General features: G+C 38.1%; 1 protein-coding gene across 3 annotated transcripts; it reads left to right on the top strand.

Annotated features, from left to right (window-relative positions):
* The first annotated feature begins 9,796 nt into the window (after nt 1-9,796).
* LOC129235759 (serine protease inhibitor 42Dd-like) lies at nt 9,797-12,789 on the top strand. 3 transcript variants are annotated; one of them, XM_054869788.1, is made up of 4 exons: nt 9,797-9,849; nt 11,412-12,349; nt 12,411-12,552; nt 12,612-12,789. In XM_054869788.1, exons 2-4 carry the CDS (start codon nt 11,462-11,464, stop codon nt 12,734-12,736), a joined length of 1,155 nt encoding a protein of 384 aa, XP_054725763.1. In that variant the 5' UTR covers nt 9,797-9,849; nt 11,412-11,461; the 3' UTR covers nt 12,737-12,789. The 3 variants fall into 3 exon arrangements, with proteins under 3 accessions (XP_054725763.1, XP_054725762.1, XP_054725761.1); XM_054869787.1 differs by lacking the exon at nt 9,797-9,849 and adding an exon at nt 9,883-9,901; XM_054869786.1 differs by lacking the exon at nt 9,797-9,849 and adding an exon at nt 10,182-10,455.
* The last annotated feature ends 628 nt before the right edge of the window (nt 12,790-13,417 follow it).

The following is a 13,417-nucleotide window of genomic DNA, read 5'->3' as shown; positions in this document are numbered from 1 at the left end:
TCAAACGAGTAAAATATTATCTTTAAGGGGGAACGCCACTGTGGGGGGTCAAAAAATAGCCGGCTTTTGGGAATATTTTTTTGTAAGTAGGAATGATTACTCGAGGATCGGACAAAAGGCAGTTTACTAAATATGTATTAAACTTTGTTGATGTAATTTTTTATTAAAAAATATTGAAAATTGACAAATTTATGTAAATAAACGTAACGAGCTAAAAAAAAAAAATGGCGTCATCTGGTGGCAGCGATACAGCAATGAATAATCATCTGAAATCAAAAAACCAAAAATTTTATTAATCTACACAGTAGTAGCTATCATTGTACGTAGCCGTTTTTTTGTTTTGTTTTTGACAAAATTGTGGTGATTTGAATTTCGATGTATGTTTTTCACCATTTTTTTGATTTTCAACAGGCCCAAAAAAAAAGATATATTCAAAATTTTGAAAATCGGCTACGTACAACGATAGCCAATGCGATAACAAAAAAAAGAAAATTAAAATCGGTTCATTAGTCTTCGAGAAATCGTTGCCACCGTATCAAAAACAGTCGTTTCGAGAAAAACGCGTTTGAAATAAAGCATCGTATCGTAAGCGCTACGGGGCCGAACCGACGGGCGCTCACTTAAGTGCACATAGAATCGAGAATAAAGCGAATTTCGAAGTTTTTACCACATTCTCTTGAGTAGTTATACATTTTATGCAAAAGGCAATTTGTGCAAAAAAAAAAAAATCGGTGTTTTTGAATTTTCACAGTGGCGTTCCTCCTTAAGCACCTTAAGTGGCTTGAAACATACCTATGAAAGAAATGGGACCAATAGCGATGTTAACGATAAGGTATTTAAAAAGTACATAATACACAAATAGTTATTTCTCCCTAGGGTAGTTCCATGTCACATTGCAGGAGCCGAAAGAAGTGAACTTTTAAGAATTTTAATTTAAAAATTTAAAAGTTTTGCAGCAGTCATCTTTATTTTATTATTATAATGGATTATTTTTTATTTCTTTTATTTAAAATAATGTTTTTTAAAATTGCTGGGGTTAATCACAGGGAAGGCCCCTAAAACAAGTCATTTACGTGAAATACGATATTTCTCAAAGCAATTTCGATTTACAATGAATATTTTGGCTGTTAAATGCTTATAAAATGGAAAATATTTACCGATAGGAAAAAAGTCGCATTAGTTACTAAAAAAAACTTAATAGTATAAAAGTAGTGTGCAATTTTTCTCACTTTCTCATTCAAATCGCAGTTTCAAAAGCATTTAAAGGTACTCAGAAAGGTATATCCAAAATATGTAATTTTGAGAATATTTGCCGGATGGTCTGAACTTTGGTCATCTTCGCAAAGCTACAACTGTCAAATTCGGCAAGATTACTCATTTAGCTCGGAAATTTAAATAAGGGGTTTTCCAATAACAGGTGTTATTTTGGAATGGATTGCGCTATCGAGAGATGATTAACGATTTTTTATGGCCAGAATTGGATGGTATTGATCTGGGCAAAGTTTCGGGAAAAGTTTCCGGACTTTTTTCTTTGGGGCCACGTGAAAGAGAAGGTCTACGCCAACAGCCCAGGGTCGATTCAAGACCTCAAAGATGGAATTCGTATATATATATCCTAAATTTTAATCTGTAAATAAGAAATCCGTTGGCCAAACATTCGGGAAGAAGATCGTCTTCTGTAATGCGGCTCATTTCTGGTTAACCGCTTAATGATTTTGAATGATCAGCGCTCACCTGCGGTGGATATACTCTAACGCACCAACCCGAAGCTGCCCACACGTTTGTATTACATATGACACAGGAACGAATCGTGCTTGCCAATCGCTACTTGTCATGTGTACCGGCTTCTGCATAAGGATTCTTCTCAGATATTTTATAAAACTTTATAAAATTGTTTGTAAGTGTTTTTTTTTAACAAAACTAGGCCAATAAACAAAAGTGCAGTATGTTGTTCTAAGCAAGAAATTTCGGAAAACGCATCCGAAGAGTGAGTTGTTATTGGTGTAAACATTGTGAAGTTGGTTTGTATTTGGAGCCATGGTTTTATATAAATAAAGTAAAGAAATAATTGGTGCGCACATTTCTGTTAGGTGTTTGGCAGAGCTCCTCGTCCTATTTCTAGTATGCGTCTTGATATTGTCCTACAAATGGAGAGACCTTCAGTTTTAACCCTACTCCGAAGGGCAAATGGTTTTTATGAGGAGCTTTTTCATGGCAGAAATATACATAAGTACACTCCAAAATTTAATAAATTACTAAATAAATAAATGCGATCGGGCGCAACGCGAGCCATGTGGGATCGCTACAGAGAGCTAAAAAAGGAAGAGAGACGTATTATCAGAAAGAAGAAACGAGAGGCCAAATTACGTGAGTTCGAGGAGCTTGAGATGTTGGCCAACAGGAACAACGACCAAAAATTCTACCAGAAAGTTTGGCGGCTTACAGAAGGTTTTAAGACCGGGGCGTTTTCCTGTAAGAACAAAGACTGCGAACTGGTGACTGACGTTAAGAGCAATCTTAAATTATGGAGGGAACACTTCTAGAACCTATTAGACAGTGACAGCTGCACATGTCACAGAGAATGTGAAGATCCCGATATCCCAATCCTTGACGACAGAATTGTCGTTCCGCTACCCGACCATGACGAGGTGAGAATAGTGATAACGCGTCTAAAGAACAAAGGCGCGGGCGCCGACGGACTGCCAGCTGAGCTATTCAAACATGGCGGCGAGGAGCTGGTAAGATGCATGCATCAGCTTCTATGCAAAATATGGTTGGATCAAAGCATGCCTGCCGATTGGAATTTAAGTGTGCTCTGCCCAATCCATAAGAAGGGCGATCCTGCAATCTGTGCCAATTACCGCGGGATTAGTCTTCTAAATATCGCCTATAAGGTTCCAGTGAGCGTATTGTGTGAAAGGCTGAAGCCCACCGTCAACCAACTGATTGGACCTTATCAGTGTGGCTTTAGACCTGAAAAGTCTACCATCGACCAAATATTCACAAACTCCAAATTATGGAAAATGTCCTTGAAAGGAGAATCGACACACACCATCTTTTCGTCGATTTCAAAGCTGCATTTGATCGTACGGAAAGAAGTTACTTGTATGCCGCGATGTCTGAATTTAGTATCCCCACAAAACTAATACGGCTATGCAAGATGACGTTGCTCAACACCAGCAGCGCCGTCAGATTTGGGAAGGACCTTTACGAGCTGTTTGATACCAAACGAGGTTACAGACAGGGTGACTCGCTGTCGTGTGACTTCATTAACCTGATGTTCGAAAGGATCGTACGAGGTGCAGAACTGAATCGCTGACATATCCCGATGATATTGACATCATCGGTCTTAACAACCGCGCTGTTGGATCTGCCTTCTCCAAACTGGATAAAGAGACAAAGCGAATGGGTCTGGTGGTTAACGAGGTTAAAACGAAGTACCTCCTGTCTTCAAACAAACAGTCGGCGCACTCGCGTATCGGCACCCACGTCACTGTTGACAGTTATAATTTCGAGGTTGTAAAAGACTTCGCTTATTTAGGAACCAGCACTAACACCGATAACAATGTCAGCCTTGAAATCCAACGCAGAATCTCTCTTGCTAACAAGTGCTACTTTGGACTAAGTAGGCAACTGAACAGTAAAGTCCTCTCTCGACGAACAAAACTAACACTCTACAAGGCTCTCATCATGCCCGTCCTAACGTATGGCGCAGAAGCTTGGACGATGCCAACTTCCGATGAAGCGACGCTTGGATTGTTCGATAGAAAGATTCTGCGTAAGATTTTTGGACCTTTGCACGTAGCCAACGGCGAATATCGCAGACGATGGAACTATGAGCTGTATGAGTTTTACGGCGACATAGACATAGCGCAGCGAATAAAGATCCAGCGGCTTCGTTGGCTGGGTCATGTCGTCCGAATGGATGCAAACACTCCGGCTTTGAAAGTATATTTGATGCGGTACCAGCTAGTGGTAGCAGAGGAAGAGGAAGTCCTCCTCTGCGTTGGAAAGATCAGGTTGAGAAGGACTTGGCTTCACTTGGTGTGTCCAATTGGCGCCGGTTAGTACGAGAAAGAAACGACTGGCGTTCTTTGTTAAACTCGGCCGAAATCGCGTAAGCGGTTATCGTGCCAATTAAGAAGAAGAAATAAATAAATAAGTAAAACTGCATTTTCGCAGAGAGAAAAGGTTTTTATTTTGGTCCGGCAGTAACATGATCTTTTACTGATCGATGATAATAAACTTTTTGTGGCCTAGAATAGATGGTATGAATCTAATAAATATCAGTAAGATTGTGCACGAAAACTTAAAATTTGTATGATGAGGCGTTGGCAGGTTTAGTCATCTTGCGTGGCGGCGACATTCGTTGTGGTGCAACTTTACCTGAAACTACGTGAAATATTTTGCCTATGCAGACGATTGACGCCCTGAAGCTTAACATAACTTCAAGTTCTTGAGAAATTAAACGTCATTTATGCGAAGATGTCCACTAAGATTTGGTGCAACTTATAACGGAGTCGGGACTGCCACCGTACGCATGCGTAGTCTATTAGACGAATGTTTAGTAATCCGAGGTTAAAGCTTGGGGCATCATCAAAGGCTTTAAGGTCGAAGTGCAAGCCTACCCCTTTTTATTCATTCATTCATTGATTTAGCTTCAAAGTTTGCGTGCTCGTAATCAAACTACCTTTAAGGGTACATACTTCCTTAAGAAAATAAAATAAATAAAGTTTTTGAAGGTACTCAACTACATTAAAACTATTTACATTGTAAGAAAAACTTACTTCCATCAAATATGGAGCACTTTAAGCTCTCATTCTGCTTGTGTATTGAAAAGCCAGAGCTTGACACTCACAAATGTAATTAAGTTCTGTTTCCTACCTGCCCTCAATGCTGCAACAACAATTGTACGGGCAACAATTTGGCAAAAGGTCAGTGTGCTGCAATTGAAGCGATGAGTTCAAAAATATTTTTCAGGAGCTAGTAGAAGATCTTCCAGATCTTTAATTTGTTTGAAGTAGTGCTTAAGATTCATCAGTGAAAAGCAAATTAGTTAATGATTGGAGTAAGTATTGCCAGATGTAGGAATTTAGTACCATTTTGGCTATTTATAAAACTATACTTTTCCTTTTGAGGATGCGGCGGTTTGATGATCGTTCATGGGCAATTTTTGGCTGAGTGAAAACTTCAAATTGAAACTTATTGTGCATACTCATTTACTTCAATAGTGAATAGCATCAGCTTGAAAATTTCGGCTGTTATCGGTGACGCTAGTGGCAAGAAAACTGAACGAGAGAATGATGTTTTATTTCTTCAACAGTTAAGTTTATAAGAGGAATAACTGACAGCGTTTATTTCCTTCATAAAGTGTGAATAGAGTTGGAAGATTTAGTTGGTTGGGTATAAAAATCTCAAATGCATAACATACAAATTAAGAAAAAGAAGCACAAGCAAAGTCGATCGAAGTACGACGGATGGTGTGTAGAGAAAAGGAAAAATAGTTTTACAAATGCATCGCTATATGTAATAGTAAAACTGCCGTTACTTTTGAGCGCATCGTAAAAGTGCACTCACACATACATACATACATATATGTATATATTATATATATATTTACATATGCATAAGGTGAACTGACTGCATGGATGATATGAATTTAATTGCTGAGCACTATTTTTTTTATTTTTGTATGAACGAGCACGGATGCATGGGTGAAGAGCTCAAGAGTCGCGGAGAAATCGTCGATCAGTACAAGACCTTGGCCAACCTTGGTGAATCTAAAAATGACAAAAGTACTGTATAAAAAGTGAATTCAACAATAATAGTTGCAACAAGCAGAAAGGAAAGGAAGCGGATGAATAACAAAATGAACAAGAAAAAAGAAAATAATAATAAAAATACCTAAAAAAATTAAATCAACGGCATGTGATTGCTGTCGGCAACAATTTCTCTGCTCTATTGGTATTGCACGGAATGCTTTTGTTGCTTATAAGTATACCCCACAAATGAAACTAGCACTTGCATATAAATAGTGACTGGTGAAGATTCTAACAAAACTCTTTTAACTACCTATGGGATTCCAAAACGAAGGAAGCTTGTCTTTTGTGGGAAACATAGTGCGGAAGACGTGGAAGAAGAATCAGTCTGCCCACTTGCTATCATTTTCGGCTCATGTTTTTTAAACTTAAAATCATTGAAGTTATGAACTGAAGTTAATCCGATCCCAAAAAATTTAAATTGAGGTTAGAAATGCCAAGTTAAATGTAAAAACACTAACTAGCAGCCATCGCAATATTAAAACCGTTTCTTTCCTAACCTATAATTCTGCAATTCAGTCCATAAGAAGTTAAATTTTGTTATAAAAAACATTTGTATATTAAGTCAATATTTTTAATTAGCAGAGCAACTCTACCCCCTTCAATTGCTAAACACATCACATGGTAAAAGCAAATAAAGGGTGATTAGATTGCAATGATAAATACATTTTCTAATTTTTACGGCGTTCAGCCGTAATTAATTTATTAAAAATTTCATTGAAATTCTGGCTCAGTTGAAAATACGGAGATCCTGGATATTATCAACTTCTCAGATGATGTCCATTTTTAGCTTGGCGGCTATGTCCACAAGCAAATTTGACGTTATTGACGCGGCCACAATCCAGAAGTGATCAGCCAAGTATCAAGCCATCCACAAATATTTACTGCTTGGTGGTATATGTCATACTGGCATCATCGGATCGTATTCATTTCCAGATGAGGAACCAGATACTGTTACCGTCAATGGTCCTCGGTATAGAGCGATGCCGATTTTCTGTGAACAGAGCTGCTATTAATTGAATAACGCAGCAGATACTGTAAATATAAGACCCTCGAACTCCTATTTGGAGCATGAAGCGTCAACAACTCCTCTTCGCCATCGAATAATTTTGCAAGGGCTCTAAACTAATTCAAATTCTTATTCACAGACCTCATTTATGTCTTAGTTTAACGGCGCCAGGTGGTTCGCGGTCTGCCTACATTGCGTCCTGCCCTTTAGAAGGGACGTCACATCGGATTAATTAGCGTTCCACAGGAGTCGGTGACAGATATAGTTCGAGGCCAGAAAATTCGCATTATGCGGCGCAAGTAGCGATTAATGAACGTTTGGAGACGCCTTGTGATCATTTCGGTGACCTTCCACGTTGTACAGCCGTATAGCCGGATGGACTTGAATTGCTCTAGCGATCACACATCCCAATTAGCAAAAACCTGCGTAACCACTCTTAAAGAATACGATGAGGAGCAATTCAGGTTAAATGCTTTGGAAATATTGACGTATAAATGATATTGTAAAGACTCATTATAGATTGGACCGATCGCTTGAAACAGTAAAGCCGAATGGGCCATTTGAATGATGTACTAACACATACATAATGGCATAGAAGTAGCCGGAATAAATTTGATATCTTACACCGCTATTTTCTTAATTAGTCTCCTATGGTTCGTATCTGGACACGCTATTACATATACGATCGGGTCGTTTGAAATGTCTGCGCAGATATTTATGTCGGTTAAACCTTTTTTGACGTGATAACGTCTTATAATTCGATTTAACAGGCTGCACGCACGAAAAAATGTGTCGTTACCTTGCTCATTAGTGTTACCTTGCTCATTGCCGTTACCTTGCTCATATGTCGTTACCTTGCTCATTGCCGTTACCTTGAATGAACTGCAAGCGAAAGCGCGGAACGAACGACAAAGCAAACGAACGGCAACGTTCGACATCTTGCTCTCTCCTACTTAAGTGAGCGTATATGTGTATGTATATGCGCATATGTACATATATAAATTCACGTATTTGTATTTGCACATGCCTTCTTATTGATTATTATTAATTTGATTTACTTGAAGAATTTAAAATAAAACCAAGTTTGTTAATAATACCTGTTGTTTTAATTATTAATTTTTTTATTATATATGAAGGAAAAAATGTATGGTAATATTTACCATATACCTTATAAGATATGTTGTATACTAATATATGTATATAAACATGCATATACATATACAATTTCGCGCAATTTTCAAAAAGAACAAATCTATATGTAAAGATGCATACAAGTCATATGGACATATCAAATATACGAATCTATTCCGTTGGCAAGCAAATGTAAGATAATGTGCTTGAACTGCAAGCGAGAGCGCGGAACGAACGACAATGAGCACAATCGGCCCCCGCGTTCGGCAACGTTCGACATCTGGCTCTGTCCTACTTGAGTGAGTATATATATGTATGTATATGTATGTATATGCGCATTTGTATATAAATTCACATACTTGTATTTGCATATGCCTTCTTCCTGTGTGCATGGTAATGAACCATTTCTCTGTTGAGAATAGGACGATGATAGGAAAAGTAGGAAATGAAAGGGAGTGTTTCGAGTGCAATGTGTCTAGAAAAAGTCAAATCGATGATGGTGCCTCTTAGTGTTGTTGACTTATTAACGTCTCATGCACACTCGAAATTGAACATATCTTTCATGAATTTGATAAATGTTTCGTCATTTTTCACCTTTGTGTAAATGTAACTTGACCTATTCCATTGCAATTCCATTTACCTCCCCCTCTATATCCATACAAAATATCTATCAAACAAATAAAATTAAAATTTTGTTTTGAAAATTGCAACCATTCCATCAATATTTTCTTATGACGTTGTCACGTTAAACTATCGTCAGTAAACCGACTTTACAGACAACCTCTTTTTTTGTTAAAAATTATCTTTATTCATCAACGTAATTTCCATCAAGAACAACGCAATCATTCCAGCGCCGCTCAACATTTCAATACTACTTTTGTAGAATCTTTTATCTTTTGCCCGAAAATAGGCCTCAGTTTCAGCGATAACCTCTGCATTCGAAGCATTTTTTAGGTCCTCGGACAGCTAATAGTTGCTGGGTGCCAAATCTGGCGCATACGGTGGATGAGGGAGCAATCCGAAGTTGATTAACTTGTGACATGGTGCGTTGGCTTGATGAAACAAAATGATGAGCAAACACGGTATCGAGTTTTAACAGAGCTTTCTCATAGTCAAATATTCATTCAATCCATTCAATTCAACACGTTCTGTTCTTTTCATATCTTTACGATGACAGCTAACTTACGCAACTTCACTTTTCGATCATTCAAAACGATTTTTGGAATTTTTTTACGTTTTCTCGTGTTACCGCCTCATTTAGATGTCCAGACGTCCACTGAGTTGTACATCATCGTTGGCTCTACGACCCGGTTTGAAGTCAGCAAACCAGCGTTTTATTGTTGTTTCTGATGAAGCGGAGTCCCTATAACACTTATCAAGCCATTGCTTCGTTTGAACGCTATTTTTTCCCATCAAAAAGCAGTGTAAAATTAAAACACGAAATTATTTTTGATCCCTCGTTTTGAAAATAACAAAAGTAGCATCACTCTTAGCACAATAACTCACGAACTAATGAATAGAAAGTTATAAAATTTTAAAAGCCTTAAAAAGACAGGTTAGTACTGACTGAAAGGAGGTGAATGCAATAATGCATAGTGCAATTTGCATATGTGTTAGGCCCGGGACTTTTCAGTGCACGTGTTATAATAAAACATTGTTATTAATATATTATACTATTACGCTGCCCACTACTGTACCTGTTGAGGTGTGTGTCCGCCCATTCTTATAAGCGATGAGACGCATGGCTCACTCATTTCTCTTTTACCTCTTGCTAAATGTTAGATGGCTCTCTTTATCTAATCCCTGCTGAAAAAAATCATATTCGAAAAATAAAACAATTCCACGTCTCGTTATTTGTTTTGCTATCTGTTCAAGTAGAAATTTGTGCTGGTAAGAACTTTATAGTAAAATTTAGAGAAGCGAAGTCAGCGCAGGTTGGAAAGTGGGTGTAATAAATAAATATGTGCTCAAAATGAAACCGGCTTAGATTTTAAATATATACAAATTATGAGAGTATCGAAATTGCGGATAATGCATACATATACATGCACTTATACATACGTATTTAATACGAATTAGAATTCGTTGTTTATAAACAATATTCAGCTGGTGATGATTGATTGATACTGCAGCCTACATACATATATTTGTATGTACATAATGTACATATGTGCATTTGTATGCAGATATTGGACGCCAGAGAGAAAGTGCTTAAAGCGATGAATTCTATTAACAAATGTCGAGCTCAAAGCAAGCGTTTGAATCACGGTTTTCCCCCTTATCTGTTGTCGGCCTGTAAATATGTAGAACTGATATTTGGGCATCCGGTGTATATAAGTCGCAGTGATTAAATATTTTTTTGAGTTTCAATAGAATTCTGGAAAAGTGCAGAAGTCAGACAGATTGCTGGTGTACAAATAAATAAAAAAACAAACAGATATACAAAGCGATTTGCAGGACGTGCAACATTAGTGAATAGAATGACGTCATTACAGTGTAGGACCTTATTTTTACTACTCATAATACACACAGACATACTTACATGCAATTAGATGCAATGAAATGCTGAACCAGACTAAAAGAATTCATTAAAAATTAAAAAAAAATGCGAAATTAGATGTGAATCGTTTTTCTTTATAATACCGGCGCTATTAATAACAACAACAATGCCACCGGGAATTTAGTTTGGTGTAAAAATAAAATTGAAGTATAGATTTGATTCTGATTAGATATGCAGCCACACACAGACATTGCTTCGGTCGGAATTCTGCCTGACATCGGATGGAAATCTTTTCATATTCGTTTATTTTGTTTAACAAATAATTTTGGTTGTATTATGAGTAAAATATTAATGTGCTGAATGCAAATGATACTGCAGCGAAAGCTAGCAGTCCAAAGATCGTCACTTCTGTCCCAATTACTTAAACATTAGTCTCGATTCACAAAGGGAAGTATTTGGAAGGGAAACATTTTGTTAGTGACAGAAAGACAGACGGGGAAGAGACAGGGGTTTTTGTTTCCTATATTAAACGTCAAAAGTAACGAAGTTGCCGAAAAAATGTGCCCCTGTGTGACAGCGACTGAAATATCGTGTCTCCCTTCCGGATGTCTTTGGGGTTAAGTGGGACTTAATTTCGGGATTGATAAGAGTTGGCAAATTTGGAATGAGAAATTGAAAATTGTATGTGTTAACGCGAATTTATACAATGTGAAGTCACCAGCGCGACGATAACATTTATATGTGTTTTGTTTCGGATTTGGTGGTTTGAATGTCAAAATTTAAGTTATAATGTAAACAAATAAACAAAGCAACAACCAAAAAGCAGATCACTTTTACATTCAAACCACCAAACAATATCTTTTATGAAATCGTCTTGGTCTATACCAAAATATGTTTTTGTTTTCAAAGAGTTATCGTTTATTTTTTATCCATTTTCTTTGCCTGCTTTCAGTTTACTTTGTTTTAGCCATAACAACCGTTTTAGGCACAACCTCTATTAATATGGCCATGGCCGATACAACCGCACCTTCGTTGGCGGCCAGCCATAATCTCTTTGCCGCGGATATATTTCAAATTATTGCCCCCGCACGATCCCAAGAAAACGTGGTTTTTTCACCGGCGTCCATACAAAGCAGCCTGGCGCTCGCCTTTCTCGGCGCCGAGGGCGAAACTGCCCAACAAATTCGACATGGCCTACGATTGCCAGCAGCTCTGGATAAGACTAGCATAGCGGACGATTATGCTGGCTTTCTAAAGAAGAACTTCCAGAGGAATCAGTCAACATCGGAAAATGCGCCAACGCTGCGTATGGCCAATCGTATCTACGTCAATGATACTCTGCAATTGGCGCCGCAATTCAATCATCTCGCCAAGAGTAGGTTTGACTCCGAGGCGGTACCTACGAATTTCGCTGATTCGGCTAATGCCGTTAAATCTATTAATATGTGGGTTGAGCATCAAACAGAGGGAAAGATCAAAAATGTGTTACAGTTGGTGATCTCTGATGCTAGCGCCATATTGGTAAATGCAATCTATTTCAAGGCTAAGTGGCTGAAACCCTTCAGTAAAATGTCAACATACAATGCCGAGTTCAGGATGAGCGGAGGACAGACAGCAACAGTGGCTATGATGAATTCGGCGGAATTCGTGAAATATGGCGAATTACTCGATTTGGATGCGACAGCTATTGAACTGCCCTACAAGGATTCGGACCTCTCAATGCTGATACTTTTGCCCAACAAAGTTGATGGACTACAGGAATTGGAACAGAAATTGACAAATGTGGACTTAAATCTTATTGCCACGAGAATGGAAGCAGAAACCATATATATATGTTTGCCAAAGTTTCGCATCGAATTGGATATTGACTTGAAGAAGCCGCTGCAGGAGGTTAGTACCAACGTGGATCGGTTCAAATTTACATCATATTTAATCGCGATTTTCTTCACAGCTGGGCATGGTTAACATGTTTAGTGACGCAGCTGACTTCAGTAGTCTTTTTTCCAATAGTCCATTGCAAAAGATTGACGAAGTTAAGCACAAAGCTTTCCTGGATGTGAATGAGGCTGGCTCAGAGGCGGCTGCGGCGACATGTAAGCAACTGTTTGCACTGATGAAACTTTATTGTGATGTTATTTGCTTTTTTTTTCAGTCATGAAATACAGGACCTTCAGTATGAAATTGGACACGAAACTCTTTATAGCCGATCATCCATTTGTATTTGCGATTAGAAACAGGGAAGCCGTGTACTTTGTTGGACATGTGGCGAAGTTCTAAGAATAAACCTGCTATTGTCTTTTTGCATTAATCTAATAAAGTAAAATTAAAATGGAATACCTATTATTTTTAATTTATAAAGTATGTAAACATGTAAAACGCTAAAGTGGCATAGCATGGGTTGGAGAAAATCCAAATTTGGGAAAATTGTCTTAACAGTCACCGAAGGTGGAAATGTCTTCGATAAATAATGAGAATGTTTCCCTCTAAAAAAACTCATAGTGTACGGGGAAAACTAGTTTTCTTGATTTTATTGTTTGTACTGAAATAGTATCTGGATCTCCCTAGCGGGGAAAACTCTCATAGTACCGGAAAGAGCCAAACATCTTGACCTTGTACTGGATACGAAGCTAAACTTGCGGCTCACAGTTGCAGATGGGAAACACAAAGCAACGACAGCGATGTACTCCCGCAGCCGGTAAATTGGACAAAATGAGGAATGGAACCTTGAACAATACGCCACTCAGGTGTAGTTAGGCCCATTTCCTTCTATGATATGATGGTATGGTTGAAGGGTGTGAGCATTAAAAGGGCTGACTAGGTTCAAAGACTCACATTTGTTCGCATAAACAGTGTAATGCCAACCAAGCACCGCAATAATGCTTTCATTGCGGCACCAACTCTCCTTCCAGTAGATCTTCATGCAAAATATATCGTCAGTAGGGCGAAAATAAGACTGAA

This window comes from Anastrepha obliqua, chromosome 1 (assembly GCF_027943255.1).
Source record: "Anastrepha obliqua isolate idAnaObli1 chromosome 1, idAnaObli1_1.0, whole genome shotgun sequence".
NCBI lineage: Eukaryota > Metazoa > Arthropoda > Insecta > Diptera > Tephritidae > Anastrepha > Anastrepha obliqua.
Note: the sequence above shows the minus strand (reverse complement) of the source record. Positions and strands in the feature narration are given on the sequence as shown.

Bases quoted from the DNA above. Each gene is read 5' to 3' on its own strand.
- LOC129235759 (XM_054869786.1), top strand. The intron at 12,350-12,410 runs GTTAGTACCAAC...TTTTCTTCACAG, and splicing joins TGAAGAAGCCGCTGCAGGAG to CTGGGCATGGTTAACATGTT. The intron at 12,553-12,611 runs GTAAGCAACTGT...TTTTTTTTTCAG, and splicing joins AGAGGCGGCTGCGGCGACAT to TCATGAAATACAGGACCTTC.